The sequence below is a fragment of the Silurus aristotelis genome (genome assembly GCF_946808225.1).
Source record: "Silurus aristotelis genome assembly, chromosome: 4".
Classification (NCBI taxonomy): Eukaryota; Metazoa; Chordata; class Actinopteri; order Siluriformes; family Siluridae; genus Silurus; species Silurus aristotelis.
In genome coordinates, this window is record NC_139577.1 from 2,592,031 (window position 1) to 2,618,657 (window position 26,627).

General features: G+C 40.5%; 2 protein-coding genes across 5 annotated transcripts in view; one reads left to right on the forward strand and one right to left on the reverse strand.

The window, feature by feature from the left end:
- macrod2 (mono-ADP ribosylhydrolase 2) overlaps positions 1-26,627 on the forward strand; it is a 636,986-nt gene that overhangs the window by 93,756 nt on the left and 516,603 nt on the right. The window lies entirely within an intron of this gene.
- Positions 4,361-18,956, reverse strand: flrt3 (fibronectin leucine rich transmembrane 3). Its single transcript, XM_083540456.1, has 3 exons — positions 13,416-18,956; positions 8,553-9,264; positions 4,361-7,579 (listed from the first exon to the last, which is right to left on the reverse strand). The coding sequence occupies exon 3, from the start codon at positions 7,548-7,550 to the stop codon at positions 5,601-5,603; it is 1,950 nt and encodes a 649-aa protein (XP_083396582.1). The 5' UTR covers positions 7,551-7,579; positions 8,553-9,264; positions 13,416-18,956; the 3' UTR covers positions 4,361-5,600.

Genomic DNA, 26,627 nt, shown 5'->3' on the forward strand with positions numbered 1-26,627 from the left:
ATGGCCCAGTACTGGTATGTGGGGAAAAAAATAAATAAATAAAGGTTAAATAAAAAATAAAAAAGATAAACAAGTAAAAATCAAGAACAATCAGTAAAAATGTTAAACCTAGGTATAATATGTAAAAAAAAAAAAAAAAAAAAAAAAAAAAAAAAGAAAGGACCCATATAACCAAAAAGTCAACAAAATGTTTTAAGTGAGGAATTAAAACTACATAAGGATGTAATAATAAATAAGTCAAAGTTATTTTACAGGAACAGTAAAATAAAAATACATATGTAAGAAATATAAACAAAAGTTAAGGAATAATAAATAATAATAATAATAATAATAATAAATAAAAATTATAATCAAGAAATCATAAATAAATATGTAAAAGTAAAAAAAAAATGTGTTAATTGTGTTTTAAAAAAGTATTAATAAATAAATAAAACAAAGTGTATAATAGAATTTGTAGATATGAATGTTAAAGTAAATAAGGACAAATAAAAATAAATAATAAAAAAATGTATAAAAATAAATACATAAAAATGCACAAGTATTATTACAAGAATAATAGTATCATGTAAATGTAAACAAGTAAAAATGAGTAATAACAAGCATTAAATGTGTAAAGTTTGTCGTTTGTGGTCTTTTTGTAGATTATTTACTCAGAGTCGACGTGGCTCTGTTCCAGACTGTCAGACTGTTGTTCAGAGTTTTCACAGGCAGGACAGAGCCAATCAATAGGCCCACAATGTGGGAACAGTTCAAACAGCATACAGTAAATCCATCGAACAGAGGTCTGCATAATCTGCCTCAATTATGAGTCACGGAGAAATGGACTGAAGTAAAACTCTGCATTAGAATGAATGAATTAACTTTTCTAGACTCCATTGTCAGGGTATTTAACCTGTTCTCCCTACGCCAGAGCCGTGCCCACTGCTTCTCCTGCAGACGTCTCAGTATGTTCATTTAAATTCACAACATGAATAGACATTGGACATGATTTCATTCTGAAAATAAAATGGTGTAATTCTCAAACTACTAACTTTACAATATGGACAAAAGTATTGTGACACGTGCCCACATAGTTCTTCCAAAGCCATCTCCTTGAAGATCCACTTTCTTCGGTTTGTAGTGGAAGATCCACTGCTATAGAGCTCTGACCTCAACCGTATTAAACATGAATGAACTGGATGGCTGACTGCACCCCAGGCCTCCTTTCCATAAAAATCTAGTGGAACATCTTCCTAGAAGAGTGAATGTTATTATAACAGTGAAATGGGCAGTAAAGGTGGTAGGACATTTAAACAACTAGTTAATAAGACAACCTAATAAAACATGTTAATACACAAAAAAAGTCAACAATACACCAAGCAATAATTTAAAAGCAGTAAATAAAAGTAAACAGTAATGTGTAATGATGGGAATTACAAGTGTGTAGTAAATGAATATGCAAGCTAATTAGTAAAAGTGTATAAATAAAGCACAATAATTAAGCAAACACATTTATTCTACGGTATTTTTCAGGCTGGTGTTAATGATGAATGTGATGTAATAATGTGTGTAAATGGAAGTAATTAAGGAGGGAAAAAAAGAAAGAACGAATGGATGATTATAGATCGAAATATAGAATAATAATGATAGAAATAAATATATATATATATAGGGAAAAAAGTAATGACTAATAAATAAACTGTTAAATATTATTTCTACAAATGGTAATAAGTGATCATGATAACAAATAAGAAGAAAAACAAAAAACAAAAAAAGAATAATCCATAATAATAATAATAATAATGATAATAATTAATACATTAAAAGAAAAAGTACAACAAACAAGAAGAAAAAGAATGATATGAAAATAATAAGAATATGAAAAATAATAATAAATAGTAATAAAGTAATTTTGTAAAACAGATTTATTTATTAAGTAGTTATTATTCTGTCACACTAAAAGCACTTATATAACAGTAATTAGTAACAGTATGTGTTTTTTTTGTATTGAATATATGAAATATATTACAATATCATTTAATATGAATGTATCTGAAATGTGTTCATGTGTATTTCGAAGCCCCTACTTGTCTAATTTTCGGTTCTCAGCTCGACTTAAATCCAACACAGCAAAAATCCAACGGCTGCGAATTCCTTCATACAATTTTACGTAATTGGAGATTTTCCTCTGGAGCGCTAGTGGCTGTTGGTTTAATACATAACCGCTGTGAGTTGCAGCTCGAGTTCTGCTTAAGGTTTGCACCGAATGATGAGATGTACAGCTTGTGCTTGGTCCTGCCTGAGACTAGAAGCATGCCGGAAAGACAAATTGCAAAAATCCCCCTCGAGCAACAATCTGCATCTATACTGTTTCCATAATCGCTAAAAGGTGCTGTGATGAAGAAATTTCTGGGGGCTTTTGTTTGTTCGATTGTTGTTGTTTTTTGTAGTGAAATAAAGTTAAAATAAAGATGGGGACAATTCGTTCGGGCGACACGTCACACTTTAATCCACGAGCCTTCCGTAATATTTACATGTCTGTGTATAACTGCCAGGAAAGGCATATTACTAAGGCGTAAGCTTTTGCAGCTGACCGAGGTGTGATAGGGCTCAATACACACCCCTGCCTTGCCCGAGCTTCTCTCATGTTCAGGGAAATACACACACACACAGAGGTGCATTAATGCCAAATCGACTGTTCGTTGAAAACCCATTACTTTTATTACGTATTTTTTTCCTCCACATAACGTCATGTTGCTCCAACATTTAGAATCCGAGCTCACATCCATTAATTTTATTAAACAAAATCCCCAAAACCAGAGGGAATAATGAACAAAGCACAAAACTGCATCTATCCTCTGTTTTCTCTCTTTCTTTCTCTCTCACACGCCGAACAAGACGCACACTATCTGCCTTTGTGTTCGAAGCTATGAGGCACGACGTGGCACAAGAACATTGCCGTGATCTCATCTACGTGACGATGGGCTACGAAAAACGTCTCGACGTGACGCCCGGTTAACTTTTTTTTTTCCGAAAACCTCAGACGGAGGAATCGAATTCTCGGCTTGGCTTCTTGGAGTTTAGAAGTGGGACTATAAGATTAACATGAACAGCAGAGCAGGATGGGAAAAAAGGCAAACAATTCAACTTATTGTCTGCAGCTTTTACACCACAATCTCGATGTAGCATAAAACATTCACACTCTTCGTCCTCTTCTGCCAAAACTGATTCTTTTTTAGCAGCCTTAAAAAAACATACAAAAGTATCAGTACATCTGAATGACTCGGTTCACGATCTTTGGCTCTTAATGGGGAAGGGGCAGCTCATTGGTAAAGAAATGTAAAACTTTACATTTACATTTTTGACATTTGACAGACACCTGTATCCAGTGTGACTTACAACAGTTAAGGATTAAGGGCCTTGCTCAGAGGCCCATCAATGGCAGCTTGGTGGTGCTGGGATTTGAACCCATGACCTCCTAATCAGAAGTCCAAAATCTTATACACCAAACAACCACCACCTCCAGTCAAAAGGTCAGGTCAGAGCTCCATTAATGTTTCACTTCTGGACCCCTGAGCAAAACCCCTTAACCCTGAAGTTAAGTAGCAATGAGACGATTGCAAGTTGCTTTGGATAAGGGCGTCTAATAAATGCCATAAATGTCTATTCACATAAATGGTGAAGTGTTCCTGGTGTACATGAGTTCTATTCCCAAAAGTCTACAATAATATTTATTACTTTTATAAAATTCATTGTTTTTCGTATATAATTAAAAACTGTACGAAATATTAATTTAAATTTTTTGAAATGGTTTTAAGCATTTTTTTTATTTCCGTGTGTATGTAAATGATTGAGTTGTGGACCGCCAGTTTAGAACAAGGTGGCGTGTGAGATCATACTTCTATCGGAACCTTTAAAAGCTCATATGGTTTATTTGAGGTTTTGAGATTGTAGAAGCTCGGTACATACTCAAAGTTTAGAACTAATTTGGTACCTAAAGCAAGTCATTTGAACTGTAATTAATGTTTGTGTGTGTGTGTGTGTGTGTGTGTGTGTGTGTGTGTGTGTGTGTGTGTGTGTGTGTGTGTGTGTGTGTTTGTAGCCATATGCACCCAGCCGAGTTTGTGTGTAATGTGAATGGCACTTTGTACATGGCATGCCTGGCGTAGTGACAGGCAGCCACAACAGGGCTCATGTCACTTTCCGTATACCAGATCGTTATTAAACACATCCCCCCTTGTGGTCGGTGGTCACGTGAAAGCCTGCTCTACACTGTGCCTCATTTAACTCCTTCATGATTAGCCATGCAAATGATCTCCTTCAAACACTCACCCTGCGACAAATGGAAATGCATGCAAAAAAGACGCTGGAGGCCACCAAGTCGATTTTTTGTCCACTTTTATTTCTGCATTATGACCAAGAGTTTATCATATTCAAGTGTGTATGAAAAAAGTTAACTCACCAATTTTATTCTTTATTTTTTTTTCTATTTTTTTTAAAAAGCTAAATACAAGAAGCATTGTATCAAGGCACATACAAGACTGGCCAAAGGGCATATATGCACTTTGGTCTTCAGTTGGTAAGGAACAATTAACTTTCAGTTGTCGCAACATAAAAGTGGCTTTGGAAAAAAAATACAAAATAAAAATACAGATAATTATAAACAAATTCACACTTGTATTCCAAGTAAAAAAAACGAAAAAAAAAAAAAAGAAAAACAGAAAAAAAAAAAAAACGTATCATGTAGCATGTCCTTATCTCTGCCCTGACTGTGTTCCTCTTCAAGAGCATCATGTACAAGTACAATTGGTTCACACCTGAAGGATTTCTTTCCCCCGTGTCGGCAGGAGACACTGCCACAGAGCAGCCACCTCTCGTTATATCTGTGCTTTGCCTGTCCACGTGCTGGACAAGCCTACCCAGCCGAGGACCACGTCACTGGGCTCTGTGCTGTGCTAGCTCTCTCAGGAAGCAATACATCTCCATACTTGCGAGACTTAAAGCCTGACAACACTGTTGAAAATGTCAACTAAGATCCCTAACGTATTCTCGAGGTGCCGTTCGACCGAAAAAACACGTCTAGGTCCGTCCGATACAGATAAGACGGAAAAAAAGAAAATCTTTTCTACCCATTGATTCAACCGTGCCCTATTTTTTTTTCTGTCGGCCGTTTTTTTTTTTTGTTTTGTTTTGTTTTATTTTTCCGAGAACGACGTTATGGTGAACTTTATGACCTGTGCTTCTACAAGGTTCTCTAAACTCTGATTGTTTTAACACGGCAATGAAAACCCACTTTCACAGTTGATATCTCAGTCGAGCACAAAGACGTTTTTTTTTTTCTTTTTCTTAATTGGTCTGAAACCTTAAGCAAAGGATGTACAGTACAAATTACTACAAACCTCTAAAATATATCGTTGTTGAGCACACACACTGAGGACCCAGTGATGGCCTGCAATAGGAGCCGTGTTTTTTTTTAATAAACCGTCCTTAAATATAAATTATATGGCAAATGTACAGAACATTGCTTTCTCAGTCTTCTCAATCCAGTGTTTTTGTAAAAGACCGGGCAGTCCTGATGTCAGTCACTAGTAATAAAATGTCTTTGAAATCAGCACAAGTCATCATGAATGGGAGTGGTCTGAATCTGGTATTCCACTGTCTCTGTAGCTTCTGTTGTTGATGCTGTTTTCACTGTGCGGACTCTTGTAGAGATTCAAACCATTTGGAGGAAAAATCGTGTGTATCACAAACTCTTCCTTGGTCACCGGCATGTGATTTATGGGAATCATTTGAAAAGAAGTCTCTCTAATCTCCAAGATGGTGTTGTCCTTCTTTGTGCCCGCTTCCGCATAATCGTCCTTCCTCCTGCGCCCTTTATTGTACGTGCAATTCCTGGAAAACAACGAACTATTCCTGTGGATGTACCAGCACACCAGGGCCAGCATCACGATGGCCGAAAGTGCCACGGCTCCTCCTATGATAGCAGCTAAAGGCAGACTAGAATTTTTGTAAGGCTCCTTCTCCTGCTCCCGGTTTAAGGTTGTAGTGGGGTTGTACGCTTTTAAGGAGCCCGTTTCTGTCTCTATGCAAACGGGCGTCTCATCTGACAGGTAAATATTACTGGTCTCCATAGGAACCATGCATATCCGATAGGAAGATTCGGGCTCCAGGGCTGTGAGCAGGTACTCTGTCCTATCCCCTTGCACAATGGTCTCCGTGATGGACCCGAAGGCAGGGCTGTGGCCCAGCTTTAACCAGCTGAGACGCAGAGCAGTCATTGGCTGCGATACCCGCCAGGATATGTGTACCGTGTCCGGAGTGCTGGATTTGACGCTTATCGTGATGATCTTATGACTCGGCGGCGTCGTACTTCGATAGTTCTTTCCAAAGTCTGGCCCCTTAATTACCGGTCTTTTAGTCACATAGAGTGGCCACTGGGGTCGAGAAGGCGGCAGCGTAATGGAGACTGTGCTCGTCTCGTACGTCGTCGCGACTTCGGAATCCGAGCATTCGAACAGCTCTGTGGAAAGATCCTTGATCGCCATTCCTTTGACCTTATCGGGGCCTTGGCACATGAAGCCCCGCACATTGACCTTCGAGGGCAAAGAGCGCAGCCAGTCTCTTACCCACTTCATTCTGCAGTTGCAGTACCACGGATTGTTGCGCAGCAGCAGGTGGGTAAGGTTATCGAGGTCGTCAAAGACCCCCATGGGCAGGCTGTTCAATTTGTTGCCCGACAGATCCAGGCGGTACAGCTGGCGGAGAAACGCAAAAGAGCCTACTGGTACCCTGTCTATATGGTTGTCCTGCAGCTGTAATTTCTCAAGGCTGGTGCCGGGCAGGTTGGCAGGTGGTGATGTTAGGGAGTTCCGCACCAGTGAAAGTTCGGTCAGATTGATCAAATTAACAAAGGCCATTTCCCCAATCCCCCTGTTGTTCAAGAGATTGCCATCCAGCACCAGGCGTTTTAGATTGATCAGATCTTGCAGGGACACCTCGGAAATTGAGGAGATTCGGTTGTCATCGAAGCGAAGCTCCTCTATGGTCATGGGAAGGCCAGGAGGAATGGTGCTCAGGTGATTGCGTGAAAGGAAGAGCAACCGCAGGTGGTTGCTGTCTCGGAACGCCCCCTCCTCTATGCTGACGGCCGATACGGAATTGTCATCCAAGTGTAATTCCTCGATAAAGGGAATTTGAGCCAGGGAGGCATGAGTGATAGTCCGGATGTTGTTTTCCTGAAGGTGGAGCTCCTTGACATTTAGAGGAAGGTTGGTAGGAAACTCATCCAGGTTGTTGCAATATAGGTAGATCTTCTCCACGTTGCTGAGTCTCCGTAGATCAGCGGGGATGCCAGCACTCTTAATTCGGTTGTTCTGGAGGAAGAGGACGGTGGCGTCCTGTGGGATTCCTGTAGGAATCGAAGTCAGCTCCCGGTCATTGCAGTAGATGAAAGTCCCATCGCACCGGCACTGTGATGGACAGGAGGCGGAGGTCACCAGTGGATTTGCCAGGCCCAGGAGAACACCAGCTCTGATGAAGAAGACAAAGAACGACTTGTACTGGCACGCCATTCTCGGTGTTCTAGGCTCGTTTGTCCTCCCTGAAGGAAGAAAGGGGAAGGAAAAAAAAACAATCAGAAGGCATAATAACAAACCCTTCTGTAAATAACTCTGTATGCTTTCTGCCTCAAGCTTATTTTTGGTATTAAATCAAATCATTTTAAACAAATATTGCAAATATATATTAGTACTGAGAACATACTTTTTAGAAACAAGTGGGAAAAATAAGTCTTTTTTTTTTTACTGACATACAGAATATGAAGGAAATGAAGGGAGAAATGGAGTCTGAATATCAGACAAGTCTAATTGAAGTGGAGGGGATATTCCAACTTAGACACGAGATACAGATAAGAGATCTTTTGTCCAGCTTTCTTTTCCTGAATGAAATGCCTGTGCCACCGGTTATATCTTTTACTGACTGTAATGCAGATGAAGTAAAAAAAAAATAAATGTCTACAGCAGACTAGTGCATTTCAAAGCTGCCTTTCATACTAGTAGACTGCACCGGATGAATGAACTTTGGGTCTTGCTTATTAGCTTTTCAAGAAAAACCTGAGACAGGACTTGGTTCTCTTTAAGGATTTGTCAGGTCAGACTTAATATCTAACAAGTGCAGGAGCGAAGAATTTTGGAGCAACACCAAACATTATTTCTTCTGTTAGACATTTTTATAAAGGTTTTTGTGCCTGTATAAGGGGTTTAAGCTTTATATATTTATATGCACTCAACTTAAAAACATTACAGATAATGGTAGTACCTAAATGCTGAGACTTTGCTGAGTCTTTAGAAATTGCAGAACATGATGACTAGCATAAATAGCAATGTGACATATAAATAAACAAACCAGTGCAGTTATTGTAGAAACGTTTTATCAACCATTGTGCTTCCAGATTTTTATTTCTTTTTTTTTTGGCTTTGTCTTTGTTTCCTATTATCTCTTACATGTCCTGTTAGAAACAAGAAAGCTTACTCAAGCAGAACATGACACAGCTGAGCCGCAATGCTAATGCTCACCTGATTTAGAGGAGCCAGCTAATCCTCTTCTTTCACCCAAAAATCCAGTGACGCTTTAAGCTCCCCTGCTTGTTTTCTTCTCTGCACTGTCCGAGGACTCTCTTCTTTGGTTATATCCTGATCCAGCTGATCCTCGTTTGTCCTGCTGACCTCCTGGCTTGGACCGCAGTGTCTACAGTTCATACCATCAAAGGCTTTGTGGTAGATAAACCTCTGAAGACCGACTCCTCTGCTTCAAGACTTTAAAGACCCTGGTGCACTAATGCAGGCATGCAATTCAAATAATAAAAAAAAGCAATGGGTGAAAACAATTAAGAAAATAAAAAGATAAAAAGGGTGCGTAAAGGATCCTTTCACTTCACGGAGCAGTGGTTCGGACCCCTAATTAAAACCTTTTGTGAGTCTTGGAGACTCCTTTGTAGGGTTCCGGTATGTCCGTCGCCAGAATGGACATGACCTCAAGAGCCCCGAGCCCACTTAGCCTGCAGGTAAAGGCAGGCTGAAATCCGAGGAGGCTCTTGTTCTCTGTTAGGAGTTATCCCCGAGTCGTGTTCCTGCTCTCGTGGAAGAAGCATGAAGAACGTATCCAGCCTGGTGGCTCAACTGCTGGAACTACGTTGTGAAAGCATCGTGTGGGCCTTTGCTCTCCTTAGAAGCATGACCTCATACGGCCAGGCGGAAGTTCATGCTGGTCACAACCTCAGAGAAGATCCTGCAAATCAGAGAGAAAGGAAAAAAGATTTATTGATCTATTGTAAGTTGTGCCTGGAGTAAAGTACACTTTAATTCTCTTAAATTGAAGTCAAAATCATAGAGGGTGGTGTTTCTCTGAATCCCTTATTGAAATAATACCCTTTTTTTTGTAAACCCTGACTGATGAGTTTTAAAGAAGTATTAGAAGAAGTAGTCTTTTTTGATGGTCCATGTTGTTTTGGGGAAAGCTGAATAAGACGAGACTTTGAGTGTTTGTTTAAAAGAAGAAAAGAAAAGGAAAAAAAAACAAGAGTATTCTTATCCACAACCGCCAGCCTGTGCCACCATGATTGTTCTCTCTGACCTGTCTGCCCGTGACCCTGTCAGCCCCTCCTCTCTGTCTTCTCTATGGAGACCGGAGAAAAGAATGTCTTTGCATTGAAAAAGCTACGGTGCTCGGAGGCCCCTGCTGCGCTCGCGGGGAGCTGCTCCTTCCACTTCGCTGTTGTTTGTGCTCCCAAAAACTTCTGGTGTCTTTTAAGCAACTTTTCGAAAGCGGAACTCTTCGGAGAGACTCAAACGCTCCCACGCCGCTAAAAAATGCATGCGCCAGATTATTTAGAGCTCATCTCTGAGTGCTCATGAATATCGAAGAGTCTCGACCGCGTCACCTCCGTTGCCCCTCGTACCTGCTCCATATATCTTCGGGATTCGGCCTACAAAAATGGAGCCTCGTCCCTCGCTTGGCCAAACCAAACGATACGCCCCGTTTAGGAACACAAAAGAGGGCGTCCTCAGCATTAAACCTTTCTCACCCTGCCGCTCGTGTACTGAGGAATAACGGCAGAGCGAAGCTACAAGGATCTTTGGCTCGTAGCCGTTGTAACCAATGACATGGAGGAGATTAGAGAACCGAGAGTCTTGTAACTCAATTTGGAGGTCCGAACAGCACCCCGTCCTTCTGTCATACCGGATCCCAAGCAAACGGATGTCTTATATAGATTAGAGTGGTTTATGACTTTGTATGGGTTTTAATAGAAAAGCAATGGGTGAGACATTACAACATCCTCTTCTAGGCAACAGGGACAAAAATATGTCTTTACTCCTCGGGAATTACGAATGAAGCCCAATCGCAATAATGCACACCAGCCTCATGTCTTGTTTGCTTTATGTTTATGAGGATAACGTTCCCTCAGCCCTGTATTCTCAAGGAGAAAACGAAGTTAGCTAGAGAAAACACTGGCCTGTGTGTTAACACCTTATTGACTTGACTGAGCGAGCTAATCATTCCTGAGCTCACATGATTGTGTTTTCTCTCGCTTCTTTACGCTCAATGGATTTCTCCGAGCCGCATTGTCCTGTTCTAAACAGGCCCAGGGATTTGAGGAACCTGATCTGAAACACTTCAGATCGTCTGGTTGTGCTTTATCCAGGGTTTTTTTGTTGTTGGTTTTATTTTACGCTCTCTCTTCAAAGCATGCGATCTTCTAATCTTCCTCTTTAGGTGAAGGTCTAAGTGATTGGCATTTCTGCTTATCATTCTGATAGGGTGCATTTGCTGGGAGAGCAGCAATTCTGATTCTCCTCGAGCAATCCGAGCATTGCTTAATTGAGGATGAGGATTTTTTTTGGCAGAAATACACTACATATTTTGTGTGAAATAACTAGCTGGTTGTCAAAAATCAATGTTGAATTAAAACCTATTAGTCTTTAGATTCATAATCTTAATAAGTATAAATGAAGGTTTAAATCAATCAGTAAAGATTTATATTGTTTGTTCATTGTTTTTTTTTGTTTTTTTATATATATCCTGTTAAAAATGTGTAATTTTTGTAGATCAGCCTGCTTTTGGTTTTTCCCCACTTGAAAAGTGGATTGGCCATGTTGAATATTGGTGTGTCTGATAGCAGGGGTGAAGCTGGATCGTGTAAATGCTCATTTGAAATCACACCGAAGCTAATTTAAAATTTTGGTCTCTGCACTGGGGCTCAGGCATCGGTCGAGGAGGTTGAGCGAGGCAGGGGGTAGGCGTGGGGGTCTCTTTTCTTTTGAAGAGACTGAAAAGGGTAAACGGTGCATGGCGTAGCAGCTGCACTGCTTTTCCCCACTTGGGGGTGGTAGGCGCTTCGGTATCGGGCCTGCCTGGCTCAGAACACTCGAGCTGGTGCTTTAATTACCACATGTGCACCCCCTGTTAGGGTACAGAGGGTTTCTGCCTTTGGACAATGGTGAAAACAATCGAGGTTTGATTTACAACCTTTGTACAATCCAATGCTTTCTGTTCAAAACAAATTGCTTCCTGTGTTTATGCATAAAGCCTCGAATGCATTTCTCTCCATCGATCTATAATCAATTACATCTCACTGACGTCCATTTGAAAGATGCCAATTGAAAAATGATTAGAATTGTTCCTTTTTTTTCTATCTTTTTTTTTTTTTATAAAAGCACGATTAAAAACTTGAAGAAACAAAACAAAGGGTTGTTTCCCCGAAAAGCGTTTGCCGAAAGGCCCCATCGCAGGGTCAGAGGTCAGCTGCGAACATGAGCGCTCAATTCTATTGGACGATTTATTTTTTTTTGTGTCTCAAAAGTCTCAGGAGGCCCTGAACACACGAGCATGTCATGTAGTGAATGTAGTGCATTCTGCAACAAAAAAACGAGTAGACTCATGATCAGGCCCACAGTGTTTGTTCTCGATTGAACAAACGTTGAGGAAGGACTGAATTTTTGGTTGTTGTGTAGATTGGCTGATGTTGATGTGATTTGAGAAATGAAAGATGGATCTGCTATTAAGTGAATTATTCATGTCGGTCTGCTTTTGTCACTTTCTATCCTTTATAAACCTTTGTGCTGTGTATAAATATGTAGGTGCTTCACTGTCGATGTTCCTTCTTGTTATTTGTGTTTATTGCCTTGTAATCAGGTTGAATTAGTTGTGTATTGGAGAAGGAGCTGCTCAGCTCCGAGCTCAGCTTTGGGTGGATGGTTGGACAGCTTCTCTCTTTCTGGATTATTGGTTTGACATTAGCGGTGTGAAAGCCCAGGTTAGGCCTCTTAAAGCCCAGGACTGACACTACACATTCTTTAAGGTTATACACTACAAATAACACACCACATCTCTCTACAAGTCTATTTGGGTGCGAGTATAATAGAAAGTCGAACATTACCTGGCACTTTGTTTATTTTTATTTAATTATATTTATATTTATATTTATATATTTCTTTTTTTTATTTGAGACATGTTGTAGTCCCTGGGCTTGGAAATGAACTGATGCGCACCAAATCCGACGCAAAAAAAAAAAAAAAGAAATCCAGCCGCCGGAGCGCCGCTGCCGCACCGCGCCGCTTACAAATCCCTCTTTCTCTTAATAATAATCTGGAATTTGGGTAAAAGTGTGTGATCTGGCGATGTGTTTTACAGCCATTTATAGGCTGCTTATACACACACGCACACGCACGCACGCACGGACAGACGGAGCGCGGAGCCGCGCGCATCCCCGACTTTTCGATTGCGTAAAACCCCTGCGTCTTCCTTCGCGACGCGCTGAATCCCGCAATTAAATCGGTGCATATCCACCTTGAAATTTTGCTACATTTTTTTCAAAGGAATTCTGGGTATTTATATGACATTTTTTGGGACGCGAACTCGCGCAAAATCGGAAAGGAAAAAAAAAATCCGGAGCGGAGAGAAAAGATGATGATGTCCGAGTGTAAGAGGAGAAATAGACGGTAAATACAGCAGAAGAAGGATGTGTCTCTGCATCTTGCATGCCGTTTTATATGTGCAATAGTTTTTTTTATCCTCCTCCTCTTGTGCATCCTAAAAGCAAGGACTGGGATCCGAGCGCAAAATGCGTGTTTGCGCTCTAAAGACGGGGTAAAAGACCTGAAATGCGCATTCGCTCTGGCCATTGTGAAGAGCAACATGAGCAGAACATGGATACTTCATAGATCAAGTGGCTGTATTATTATTATTATTATTATTATTATATTATTATTATCCCCCCCCCCCCTCCAAAAAAAAAAAATCCACAAAGAACTGTTTTACTCCAGATTGTGAGTGCCCACTTCCTGTTTTTGGATTGATTTATTTATTCATTTATGAGCTTCATATAATAAGATAAAAAAAAGAAAAAACAAATCTGAGCTCATGAAGAAACCTTTACTCACCTGCAAAGCTCCCAGAAAAAAAAATTGCGCGAACTGAAAGAAATATCCTCCAACCAAAGAGTCAGTCCACAGCGTATATATCCAACGTCTTAAAAAATCCAAAAGGAATAAACCCAGAAGTCGCAGAAGACTGTCGGTGTGTTGTGATGTCCTCATATGTAGTCACACGAGAACGCGCGCGCGCGCGCGCACACACACACACACACACACACACACACACACACATACGCAAATGCACGCTCCTTGGCAAGAGTGAGAGCAAGAGCAAGAGGTTGAGAAGATTCACCAGGTCTGCTCAGCTGCCTGGAGCTCACTATAAGTGTGAAGTTACATCTGCCTCCAGCTCTGCCTCAGCCCTGGTGCTGATGTCATCCAGAGGAGGGGCTTCACACTTTCCCTTGCCTCCTCCCCTTTGTCCCCCCCCCTCTCTCTTTCTCTCTCTCCTTCCCTTCCTCCCTCTCTCCCTTTCTCCACTCCTAGAGCTTAGCTAAGACTCACACGAGCGAATGATGTGGGCACTAGGGGGAGTGAGAGAAAGGGAGATGAGAAAAAAAAAAAAAAAAAAAAAGAAGAAAAAAAAGAAGAAAAAAAAGGGGGCCCTGAAGAGCCTCTCCAGGAGTGGACACTTCTCACGGCAGTGGATGAAGAAGACGAAGAAGAAGAAGAAGTTACAGGGAGCAGAGTGTCAGTGAGATGGACTCAAGGCTTACCGGGAGGATTATTATTGTTATTGTATGCGGTTAATGAGAAACAAAGATTGTTTGTGTATGTGTGTGTGTGTCTTTGTGTGTGTGTGTGTGTGTGTGTGTGTGTGTGTGTGTGTGTGTGAAGTATAAATTATCTGAGCAGCCACGTTTGCTTTTTTTGCAAGGCCGGCGTTATGGTCAGCTTAACCGTCCTGGGGACGTATTAGATGGAAGGACCAGATGGAACATTTGTATATTTCCTGACCACACACACACACACACACACACACACACACACACACACACACACACACACACACACACACACACACAGTATGTGTTTTATTCCCAAACTATATATATGTGTGTGTGTGTGTGTGTGTGTGTGTGTGTGTGTGTGTGTGTGTGTGTGTGTGTGTGTGTGTGTGTGTGTGTGTGTGAGTGTGTGCGCGTGTGTGTGTGTGGTCAAAGGTTTGTGGGCACCTACCTATAGGATTGCTATGTGCTTTTTGAGAATCCTAATCTACATTCAGTCCCCAATTTGCTGGCATTATATCCTCCAATCTTCTAGGTAGATGTTCCACTAGATTTTGGTCAGATTTTGTTGAGATTTGTTCCACCACAAGGGTGTCAGTAAACTCAGGTACATAGGGGCCTCGTGTAGGTAAGTTGAGGAGGTTCGGAAGGTGTTTATATCTCTATAGCAGGAGATCCTTCACACGCTTCCAACCCATGGAAAGCATATCTCCATGGAACTGGCTTAGTGCGCTTTCATTTAAACGTCAAAACCAATTCCATTCATTAGATCCCATTATATTTCATCCAGCGTCGCGTGGTCATCTCATTACCCGTCTTGATGGGAACCAGACGTTTCAGAGCAATCAAAAGAATTATTTTCTTTTTGCTTCACGCAAACCATTTTACATCCTTACGTCAACAGGAAACCCTGTCTGCTTTAGCCATCATGACAGCTCCTGATGCTTAAATGATGTTCATTTTATGAAAACAAGCCAGTCGGGAGTAACGATTTCCTCGCCTTCACACAAAATGTTGACTGTTCGGGGTTTGGAGTCTTTGTCCAGGTGTTAGATTTCCACTTTTTGCCTTTTATTTTTTTTTTAACCTTGATACTTTGTTTACTATGATGACTGTTGATTTAATGCTTGAAACGCACCAGCGACAAAGTGGCCACTTCTCCTTAAGGGTTTATGGTATTTTTCGGCCTCAAGTGTCTTGAGTTCAGACCGAGACAATATTCTCCGATGACCTTAGCAAAAAGTCGGCGCACCTCGGAAAACGTTTTGAATTTAGCCCCAGGATGTGCTCTCTCTTTCCCACCGTTTTTTTTTCTTCTTCTTTTTTTGATCTCTCTTTTCGCTCAAGGCATCGCATTTTTGGGGTCGGAGGTGAAGAATAAGGGATCATTTAGAAGTGGCAAAGGTGTCAGCTGCCGGACATTGGGAGTAATTCCCATCTCTTAGATTGTGTCACGAAAACCCGGGTCTTTGCTTTGCACCCCATCTGCGGTTTCCTTCCTTAAATCGAACCCGGCTCTGTCTGTCATCGGCCTCTGATTGACTCTCAATCTTACAAAGTGCCCTGGAGGAGAGACCAACCTGGGTCCAGTTACCTCTGCCTCACTGGCAGGGAGGGTGGAGGGTGCGTGGGGTGTGTAGGGGACCAGAAGCCATGCTAAGCCTGGGTCTGTTGTTGCTGAATTTTTTTTTTGTCTCGTCTTTCCCGAGGATGCAATTTACTTTATCTGGCCCATCTCTGTGTGTTTTGACAACAGTCGTGGCTTTAAGGGAAACAGGCTGCTTCTCGGTTTCCTCTTCTTTCCATGTCTTCGCTTCTATGTTAAAGCAGAGCTAACGTCATAAAAGCACTTGATTCAGTTATGCGTACGAGGGCTTTAAAGAATTTTTCAGACACTGTAGGTGCCAGAGGTTCGGATGCTATCTGAGTTCCTACATTCCTGAGCAAATGGATTCGGTGCAAACTGGTGTCTCAAATATTCTGCTTCATCTTTAGTTATTAGATCGTTTTTATTTGTTTATTCTTTTAATTCAACTGTTTGCTTTATTGGAATCTTGCTGAAAATCTCACATGAAGCCCCCAATTTTGAATAACTCACTGAATCCCCCAAAGCTGAACCGAAGTCTATTTCCAGTGGTGCACAGTAGTGAAGTAAATGCAAGTTACTCTACTCAAGTAGCTTTTTGTACTCAACTGTTCAATTTGGGGAGACTTTAACTTCAAGTTCAATACATTTCAAAGTCAAATATCTGACTTTGTATTCGACTACATTATGTGAAATCAGTCGTTCCTTTTTATTTATGAGGGGATAAAAATGTAACCGCTTACATCACGCAATGAGCCGACATTGTTGTTTTAATTGGCGCTTGGTGGCATCTACTTAACATACTAAGTTGCCTCAACACCTGTGACCTTGTTTGCTCGACTCTTTTGAAGCAGTTGAAAAGAAAGTTTTGAGCTGATGATAATTTGATTAGATACCAGTGTCTGACTCGTTAATATAATTCTATTAATAGATCGGTGTGTTAAGTGTAAAATAATTAATTCAGCCATAATGTTATAGTATATAGTATAGTATAGGATTCTTAAGTACATTTGAAGGCAAAAACATTGTACTTTTACAAAAGTGAACGTTTAATTGGAGCACTTTTACTTTTAATGGAGTCATATTTTAGAGTGAATCTCTACTTTATCTCTACTACATGGTTTGTGTACTTCATCCACCACTGGTGCAAATCGAAGTCTTATATATTCTGCTTTATCTTTATGTGATGGATCTCATTACCAACAATGACCAATTCTTTCGTTTATTTATTTATTAAACGTTTATTCCGCTATTCATTAGTTCTTAAATTCGACTGTTTCCTGGATTGTAATCTTTGTGAAAATTTGTTCTCATCTCACATAAAGCCATCGATGTTGAATAAGTCCCTGAATCTCACGCAGCTCAAACCTACGTCGCAAAATTAAGTCGTCGAGCCGCTAAAGGTAACGGATAGTTTCCATCGCGTCTATAGTTTTCACGTTTTTACAGGAACCGAAGAACGTGAACGCCGCTATTTTAGCTCTGTAGGTGCGACCGAACGCCGAAGCGTGTTTGCGCTTACACGCGACTCTGTACAGAGCTCCAAATTGAGCACGTTAACACGTTGTTGCAATATGGCTGATGCGATAGCGCCATTGTTTCCGCACCGCCTTTGACATCCTCACGCGTTTCCTTTCTTCCTTTCGGTCTCTCTTTCAATTTAATGCACATCCCATATGTTCTGGCTTAGCTCATTTTCTCCCTGGAGACCGGCCGAGAGTGAGAAGGAAAGCGCCCGACCCGCCGAGATTAAAAAGAAAGTGACTTCCTGCTGTCTTTTGCCTGAAAACCTTTAAACCAGTTTCTCCGTCAGGCCTTGTGTATTCGCGCGGAATCCTCTCTGCTGTTTCCTTTTGTTCCGGCTGCTTGTTTTTCTAAGTCTTCCCTTGTATTTAAAGGTTAAAGGAGGGTATTGAGGAGGGTGGGATGGGGGAAGGAGCTGACTTGTCAACTGCGAGGAGACCTTTGGACCTCCTGTAGCTTAATGAGCTAGGAAAACAATAGCCTCTGATCAGATTAGGGGGGAAGAAAAGAATCCCCCTTCCTCTAGTTCTGTCTTTTATCCTTATCAGCACTGAGAGGGAGATAAAAAAAAAAATGCTATCAATATACAATGGCTTCCTCAGTAAGGCTACTCTGGCTTTTGCGTAGCTCACCGGAGCACCTCGCTCTCCACCCTGTAATGGGTTTACCATTTTTAGCCCTAAATCTGTAATTAGCTCACTCACCGTATCCTCGCGACCTGAAGGTATTGAAGAACGGCAACTATTTTGCTTAATCATTTGAATTTTAAAAGAGCAAAAGACGCTGGTTTAAGGTTTTTTTTCTTCTTCTTAAAATAGCTCACAAAGCCCTGGATGCCTCAAATTCACTGGGACATGAGAAGTGGCAGTATTTCCTTATCCGCTGCTTTTTTTTTAAAAATTTTATTAATTGTCGCAAAAAAGAAAGAAAGAAAGTTCACTCGCTCGCGACCTCGGTTCGCTCCCTTTTTCCTGGACAAGAAGCGACGCTTAGCGCAATCAGATGCCTGCAGTTCTAAGCACACACATGGCAACGATAGATCGGGGTCGATAAAGGAGTGTTGTTTGTCCACAAGGATCTGATTAGTCCAGCTCATCTGGGCTTTGTTTTTACTAAGTGCCATATTTGTGACACAAAGGAACCGGTGTAAGTTCATAAAAGTTGATTTGAGGTTTATCTGTTTGTCCGGGAGGAAGGAAACGGCCGGGGAAACGCTAATGAGCGCGACGTCCTAACAACTTTTCTACTTTATCATCTTCCATCCGAAATGAATTCAATTTTCGACAAGTTCTCATTCGCTCTCTTTCTGTCTCGCTCTGTTCTTAACTTCGGTAATTAAATGGAAATAAAGTGAAACTGTTATTCACAGCTGTTTATAACAGCTTTCATCATTAAGGCTACGCATATACACACACACACACACACACACACACACACACACACACACACACACACACACACACAAAACAAAAAATGCTTAAAACCACAGTATTTTACATTAACACATCAACACATCTGCCGTGAATCAGCATGGTGGAAAATCACTTGATGGAAACCATGTGGACATTTTTAACAAATTCAGTCTCACTGTATTTTTTGTATTTTTTTTAGTTATGGATATTATATCGCATTATGTGCAATGCTTGCGTTTCGGTTTCTTGTAGGACAAAGCAAAAGGAAGTAAATAGCCAGACTTAAAAAAAAAAAAAAAAAAAAGTTAAATGTCAGAGCATTTATCTCCATTATGAGCTGTTCTTGGATTTTTGTTTGTTGCATTGAAAGTAAAAAATGGCTTTTATTGTAATTTCTGCGAGACATAATATAGTATACAGTCAAATCAAACAACGTTCCCTCAGGCCCGAGGTGCTACTTAAAGTGTTACTTTTCCATCGACATTACAGACAAGCAGAAACGTTTCCTCTGTTGGTTTGCTAGTGTAAAAGCTCTGGGTCGCATCCAAAGCGAACGATTTCCACCGCAACATAAGCAGTTATTTACTATTTATTTAGTAAAGTAAAACTGGTTGTTTGATATTTGTAGCTGAGCGACAAACTATTTTGTAGGCAGGTAAAAACACTCGATAGTAATCTCTGAGACTACGATCTTTTTTCCCTCATTTCCTATTTCTCTTTACTGTTTAATATTGTTGAATGTTAGTATTTGCTGTAGTTTTGCTGTAGTTTGCCTGTAGCCTCACTTAAGCATTTCATTGTAAAAACTATCAAAAAAACTTGAAACTTGAAAAATTTCGCTGAGGTTTAAGCCTAAGATCTAAATTTCAACATGGATAGTTTTACACACACACACACACACACACACACACACACACACACACACGCACACACACACACACACATTTCGTTACACCCTTTGCTATATTAAGTTAGTCAACAAACCCTGAGGGATAAAATAATACAGAAAAGCACCACGTTTGAGAATCAAAACAATGAAAATACATTGAATGAAAAGACAAAACGTTTTCGTTGTAAAACCCTATAATGCACGTTATCGCATATATGCTATACGCTAGGTTTTTGTTCGAATTGCAAATCATTACGATTACAATATGGCAAGAAGCACAAAATTAAATTGCGATATTTTCTGATTACTAAAAAAAAATTTGTGGTCTAGTGTAAAAGTTCTGGGTCCAATCAAAAGCCAACAAATTCCACCTCAATATTAGCAGCCAGGCACAAAGTTAAGGCAAGGTTTAGTTCTTAATTATTTATTCAGTAAACAAAAAGTAGTCATTTAATAATTGTAGCTGGGCAAAAAAATTTTTTTTGATAGAGACCAATGATGAAAAATGTAGATCGTTGATGGAGAGTTGGATGGTTGGATAGTTGACAAGGAAAAATAATAGAGTAATTAAAGTACCATTTTTGAGAATTGAATTAAAGTCAAATTAAACACACCTGGAACGAAATTAAAGCTTGGAGACAAAATAAAACACGTACAATATAATGTGCTTTTTCTCACGTGTTTATACGCTAGGTTTTGTTAGCATTGCAAATATAGCAAGAAGAGGCAAAATCTTATATTGCGATATTTATCACTGAAAAACACTTTAATTTTTTTTGCTAAAGATCTTGTGATCTAATGTGAAAGTTTGAGTCGATTCAAAAGTGAACGATTTCCACCATGACCTTAGCAGCTAGGTGCAAAGTTAAGGCCTGGCCCACATTATGGTCCTCACTTCTGCTTTTTCAGACATCTGAAGAGAAAAAAAGCAGCTGATGATCAACTCTTGTCTGCTTTATTCGACCGAGCGGTCGAGTCGGCACTTTGTGGAAACACAAAGGGGTGAAATTCGAAGCCATCTCTCATGATCGGAGGTGTTTTTCCTCACGCCTCTGAAGCATCTAAAGTGCTGTGAAGGTTCCCAGTCTTGACACCGTGCCCAGAAATCCTTCCAGGGTATCAGATGTTGCTCACGTCTTCTTAAACCTTTGCGAGAAAGGGGCTGTGGTGATGGGAGGTAAATGAGAGATGTTCCATCAACGCTAAGCCGTATTTATAGTCCTCTTCCTCCATTAGCGGCTGTCAGTTGGGTTGGAGTTTTTTATTTTTTTTCTTGGCACTTCTTTGAAGAGCGGACGATTGACGGTTCTTGCGTTTTCCTCTCGGAGCTCAGGGTTGAAGAAAAGCCCTAGCTGATGTTTTTTTTTCCGAACCCGAGTCAAGTTCACGCTTTAATCCAGGCACGGTTATCGACATCGCATCCGGCATTAGCGGTATTTATTTATATTCTTAGCATGAATTCGAAAAAGGCTGCTGAAAATGCGAAGATGCAAATGCAAAATCGTTTTTCTTGCTCTCGTGGGCTGATTATGATATCGCCGCGGGACGAGATTCAATCCTCCGCCATTAGCACCCTGAGAAATGCCAGCTAACTCCATGCTGGAAGAGAAGGTCAGGCTAATAATGTGAAAATCTGACTGCATGTATATAGGAGGAATTAAAGGCGTGCTGAGATAACAGAAGTCTTGATGGTTTTTTTTTTGGAAAGACTTCGCCTGTGTGTGTGTAAGCAATGCGAATATGTGTGTGTGTGTGTGTGTGTGTGTGTGGCTTGCTAGCCCTCCTGGAGCCATCGTTCGTTTTCTGTCATCCTGTTGTTTTTTTTTTTGTTTTTTTTGCTGAGCTCCGCGCAGAATTTTACATGTCTTAGCCTTGGATAGGAAGAAGGCCCCATTACCATCTGAGGCACAGCACTGGTTTCTAAAGCCCACCCGTCACTGAGAGATGGATGGATGATGTGGATTCATGCAGTGCTCTTTTGAACGAGGAGAGAAGGACGGTGGTTCTGGTGTTGAGCTTAGAGAATAGTTTGTCATTGATTTATTCATCTCCAAGGCGCTACTCGTTTCCTACGTACTGCTGACTCAGTGCCTGTACTCCTCCCTGCGACATTAACCTGGAGTTTGCATGAGAAAAGAGAAGAAAAACTCGGGCGTACCGACGAACGACGACAGCGAAGGAAGTCCTCAACATTGTATGATGAGGAATACGAATGCAAATCGATCCAGCTACTACTAGGAGGCGTCTTTTTTATTATTTTTCTTTATCTAAAAGTTGTCTGGTTTGGATAAAAATCACGCTTATTCATCATAAGTAAATGTCTGGTCATGGTCCTGTGGTTAGTCGTAGTAAGCTAGGCTACTAATCGACAAAGAAATTCGTACCAAATTTTTGAAACACTAAATAGTAATCTACAAGGGATTACAATGTTTATTCACGGTTTATACACGGTTTCACGCTATTTAGGTCACAGTTCGGTTCAATTTCAATGCAGTTTGGGGAAAGAAATGCAAAAAATTGCTTGTTTTTTTTTTTTATTATTAACGTTGTTTATTATTATTTACGTTTGTGAAACCAACAGTTTACATGATGTAAAACCATTTTCAATAAAATGCTGCTTGGTTGAAATAAAATATATTTAAATAAAATTAATTACATCAAATGAATGCAAAACATATATTTTTTTATAATATCGATTCAATTAAGTATAAATCCATAAACAGCGACACGGCGTTATTTAATCCGTTAAACGCAATTTGTACCGCGCATGTGAGAAATCTTTTGTGTGAATTCGATGTCAGACGGACTAGTGATATGGAAATATACTAAACATAATAACAAATAGTATTGCGTTTATTTGATTTATGCCATTTCGTTTTTTTATAGATTTTTTTTTTGCGAGTGTGAGGTGGAGATTAAACAAACCTGTGGTCCGCCACTCAATACGTTTGTGAGAAAAATTGTATATTTAACTGTGTTCCGCATGTAAAACAAGAATTGCATTCGGTCCACATGCACAAAGTCTTGTACTGAAAGGGTTCGATACGAATACATCTATCGTTACACCCTATTACATAAAAATATATGCCATTTTGTTACTCCCTTGCTGGAATAACATAACAAATCCTTAGGGGGAAATTAATACAGAAAGGAACCATGTTTGATTGAGAATTAATAAAATATAATAATAATAAAAAAAAAATGGACTGAAGCTTTATTTTCCGCACTGCAGTTCTGGCATCTGGAAGGAAACACACTTGGAATGAAATGAAAGCTTGGAGACGTAATAAAACACTAAAATCCACTATAATGCAGGTTTTCTCATATATTATCCATTACTTTTTGTTAGGATTGCAAATTATTATGATTATAATATAATATCTCACATTGTGATACTTTTTGATTATTGAAACCACTTATGTGCTTGGAAATGCATCATTTTTTGTAGATCCCATCCCCAGTAATTTGATGTATTGGAAGCGTAATTGTGTGGATGTGAAGGTGAACGGATACCTCGCAACCTTTCGAAAGTATGTAGATAGCTGGAATTACTTTTTTGATGCGTTGCCGTAAAGATTGCGAAAAAGTTTCCCGAGACTTTTTGCGAGAGTGTTTGGGTCACGGTGTATAGTTGTGTCGAATATTTCCCAACAATCGCACTTAGAATGCAATTAAATAATGGTACGCAGGTTTAACGAGTTAAAAATGTCAGAAACTGTGTGAGTTTGTAATTGCTGAATGAGTATTAGTGTGTATCAGCGAGTGTGTATGAGGTAGTTCGAGGCAAGCAGGAGACAAACAGCCCTTGGCGTGACTGAGTTTGGAATGCATTCACAGACGTCGCTGATTTAAAATGGAAATGTCTCTCACCTTGGCACGTACAGTGGGCCGATTACAAATGCCTGGCCCGGCCGAGTCGAATGACAGATGGCTCACACCCATTGTCTTCGCGAGCGTGTGGCTATAGTGAGATTTCTGCGATCGCTGTTTGAAGCAGTTCAGCAGCCCGATCACATTACAGCACGGCGTAACCCGGGCAACCTGAGGTTATAGGCTGCTTTGTCTTCCAGCTCTGACCTTGTGCACCGCAGAAGAATGGAATGGTTTATAAGAGGAAATTATACCCACTTTGGTAATAAAAGCAGTTTCTCAACTTGTCAGATAATTTATCGTTAGGAATGCGGAGCATGATTTCAGGAAATCTTATCACCGCAATGCTGACGTGAGCATTTCACTTTTGCAAGAAACCGTGTGAACATTTCAGACCTGGCAGTCCGATAGTGCACTTTATTTCAACAAATCACGTGAGTTTATCTGCAACATCTCATGAGTTTGTAGCTTAGTGATTCAGACATTGGGCTCCGTAGTTTAAATCCCAGCCACAACAAGATGCCACTCACGGGCCCCTGAGCAAGGCTCTTAACCCCATAGCTGCTCAGTTGTATGAATGAGATAAATGGCTTCTGCCAAATTCCCTAAATGTGAGATTATTCTGAGTACAGCAGGAGACGAAACACTTCAAAAAGTCTTGACTCAACCCTTATAGGATTAGGGTTTTTAGCTAAATGGAAAACCGGCCCACAGTGTCTTTAAACCACCCATTTGTAAAATAAGGTCCTGATCAAGGCAAGCCTTGACTTGACGTAAATCTTGTTTGGTGCCAAAACTTGAGGTCTTAACTTCATGGCACAGCAATCACAAAAGGCCGTTAACAATTCTCTGCTCGTTTGCACGTCCCATTGTCGTCTCCTGCCTCGAAAATACCGTCCAAAATACACACCTATTACACTTTATTAGTTGTTATCTCTCACATAAAGTTTGTCCTCCGAGTGGACAAATGCATAATTCCTATTCTCTCGGGGATTTAAAAGCGAATAGCTCAGCTAATATGTATTCTCTCCGTGTTCCCTGTTTGTGATGTTTGATCCCTCAGTGGTTGGCTAGGAGAGGCTACGCTAACTGTGAGTTTTTTCAGTACTTGAGCCTCTTGAGCCCTGACATTTCTTTACTTGTCGGCGTTTGAAACAATGCTCCTGAACATCATTTAAAGAGTATGATAGGCTACGATTATCATCACATACATTTTTGGCAATGATTATAAATTTCCCTTCCTCAATTTAGTTGTGTTATTGTTGTCTGAATGTGCAAAAGCTTGTTTTCCTGAGGGGCTTCAATGTGCACACAATGTGGACTGATAAAATTCTAGCATGCTAGATTGCTTTCTGAGACCTTCTTACTGTAAAATATACATTAGCAGAAGAGGAGTATCAGGATGAACCAGCGGAATCATGAACACATACTTTCCATACATGCTTCTTTACCTAATATAAAATAACTTTCTTTTGGCTTCTCCCATCAGCGGATCATCCGCATGTCTGATTTGGCACGTTTTTACGCTGGATGCCCTTCCTAACGCAATCCTCCCCATTTATCCGGGCTTGGGACCGGCACAAAGAGTGGCTGGGGTTGGTTCCCTAACCGGGGATCGAACCTGGGCCGCAGCGGTGAGAGCGCTGTATCCTAACCACTAGACCAACAGGGAACTATGCTTCTTTACCTAATAGAAAGACCGAAATGCTTAATTTAGCTAAACATACACTTAAATATTAAGACTGTGTTTAAATCTCCAACATCTAACTAGAAAGCTATTCCATTTTAGTGTTGTAGGAAAAAGATCTGTCCCTTGTTGTAATAGTCATGATGTACCAAAATTAATTGTGTACCACAAAGCTGGGTGTTAATAGCATATCTGTGGAAGTGAATTCTATGCATTTGGTAGGTTGGTAGGTGGAGTATATGCAGAAAGCATACACACTTTGCTCTTTTACCTAATAGAAAGACCAAACTAACCAAGCATACACTTAAATATTGAAATGAAGTCTCAAACATCTTACTAGATAGCTATACTTTTTTTTTTATTATCATTAAAATCTTACTGGGAAATTATTTCTTCACATATCCCAGCGAGGTAGGAGGTTTAGGTCAAAACTCATGGTCAGCCATGATACAGCTCCATTGGATCACAGAGGTTTAGGCACCAAGAGTGGCAGCTTGGCGATACCAGGGTTTGCACAACTGGCCTTCCATTCATAACCCAGAGCCTTAACTATTGAACTACCACCTCAGCAAAAATTGTAGTATTGTAGAAAAAATATCTGACTCTTTCTGTAATAGTCCTTAATCAAGGTACTAATGTAGAGCCTGCACCTTTATATTAAAACGTACATTGCTAGTCATGATGGACCACAAAGGGAAGTGAATACCATGTTCTCAAACGGCTCTAGTTAAAAGTGGTCCCAACTCTATGGAACACCAAACCTGGCTTTTCTATGCAAAATAATGTTCTTGTCTGTCTAGACGATTGTTGTGATCGTTGGTATGTCCTGAGATTCAGAACATCAACCAGTGTTGTGTAGGTGAGGCCAAAAAATATATATCTTGCATCATATTTCTATGCATGTATGATCTCTGCTGTTGAGCTACCATCTTTTCTAGGAAATGGGAAACAAAGGCGTGTGCTCTGTGGTTTGATGTTCTGGCGTTGGAGGATTTTAACAGGTGAGCCAGGGTGAATTGAAAAGGATTGTTAGCCAGGCTGTTCACTCGCAGAAATAACTTGTACCCATATGCCCCATCCCGAATCACCCTGGCCTCAGGTGTTTGAGTGGCATCTCCGTACCTTCCCCCCTCCAAGCAATTGGGATGGATGCGCCTGGTTTCTCGGGTTGTTGATGTTAATTTGAGACGAGCCAGCACCCGTGTGACGGGAGCACAGGCTTTATGGATATTATACGTCTAAGGAGAGATCACCGCAGGCAGCTGTGCATGTGCTCTCGCCTTCGTTTGCATTCTTATCCCATCGTTCCTCTCCCATTATTTAATCACAGGCTTCACAGGGGGAAGACACACACACGACTCGCAGACGGACATCGCAGTGCTAGATTTCACGCCTGCAGTGTCTCGGGCTGAGAAGTGGGTGAGATCTGGGGAGTGGATGAGAAATGGAGAATGACTCTTTACACTGGATGAGGATTTAATCAGCTGAAGAGCTTTTATTGGACGTTGTGGGAATGGGACTAT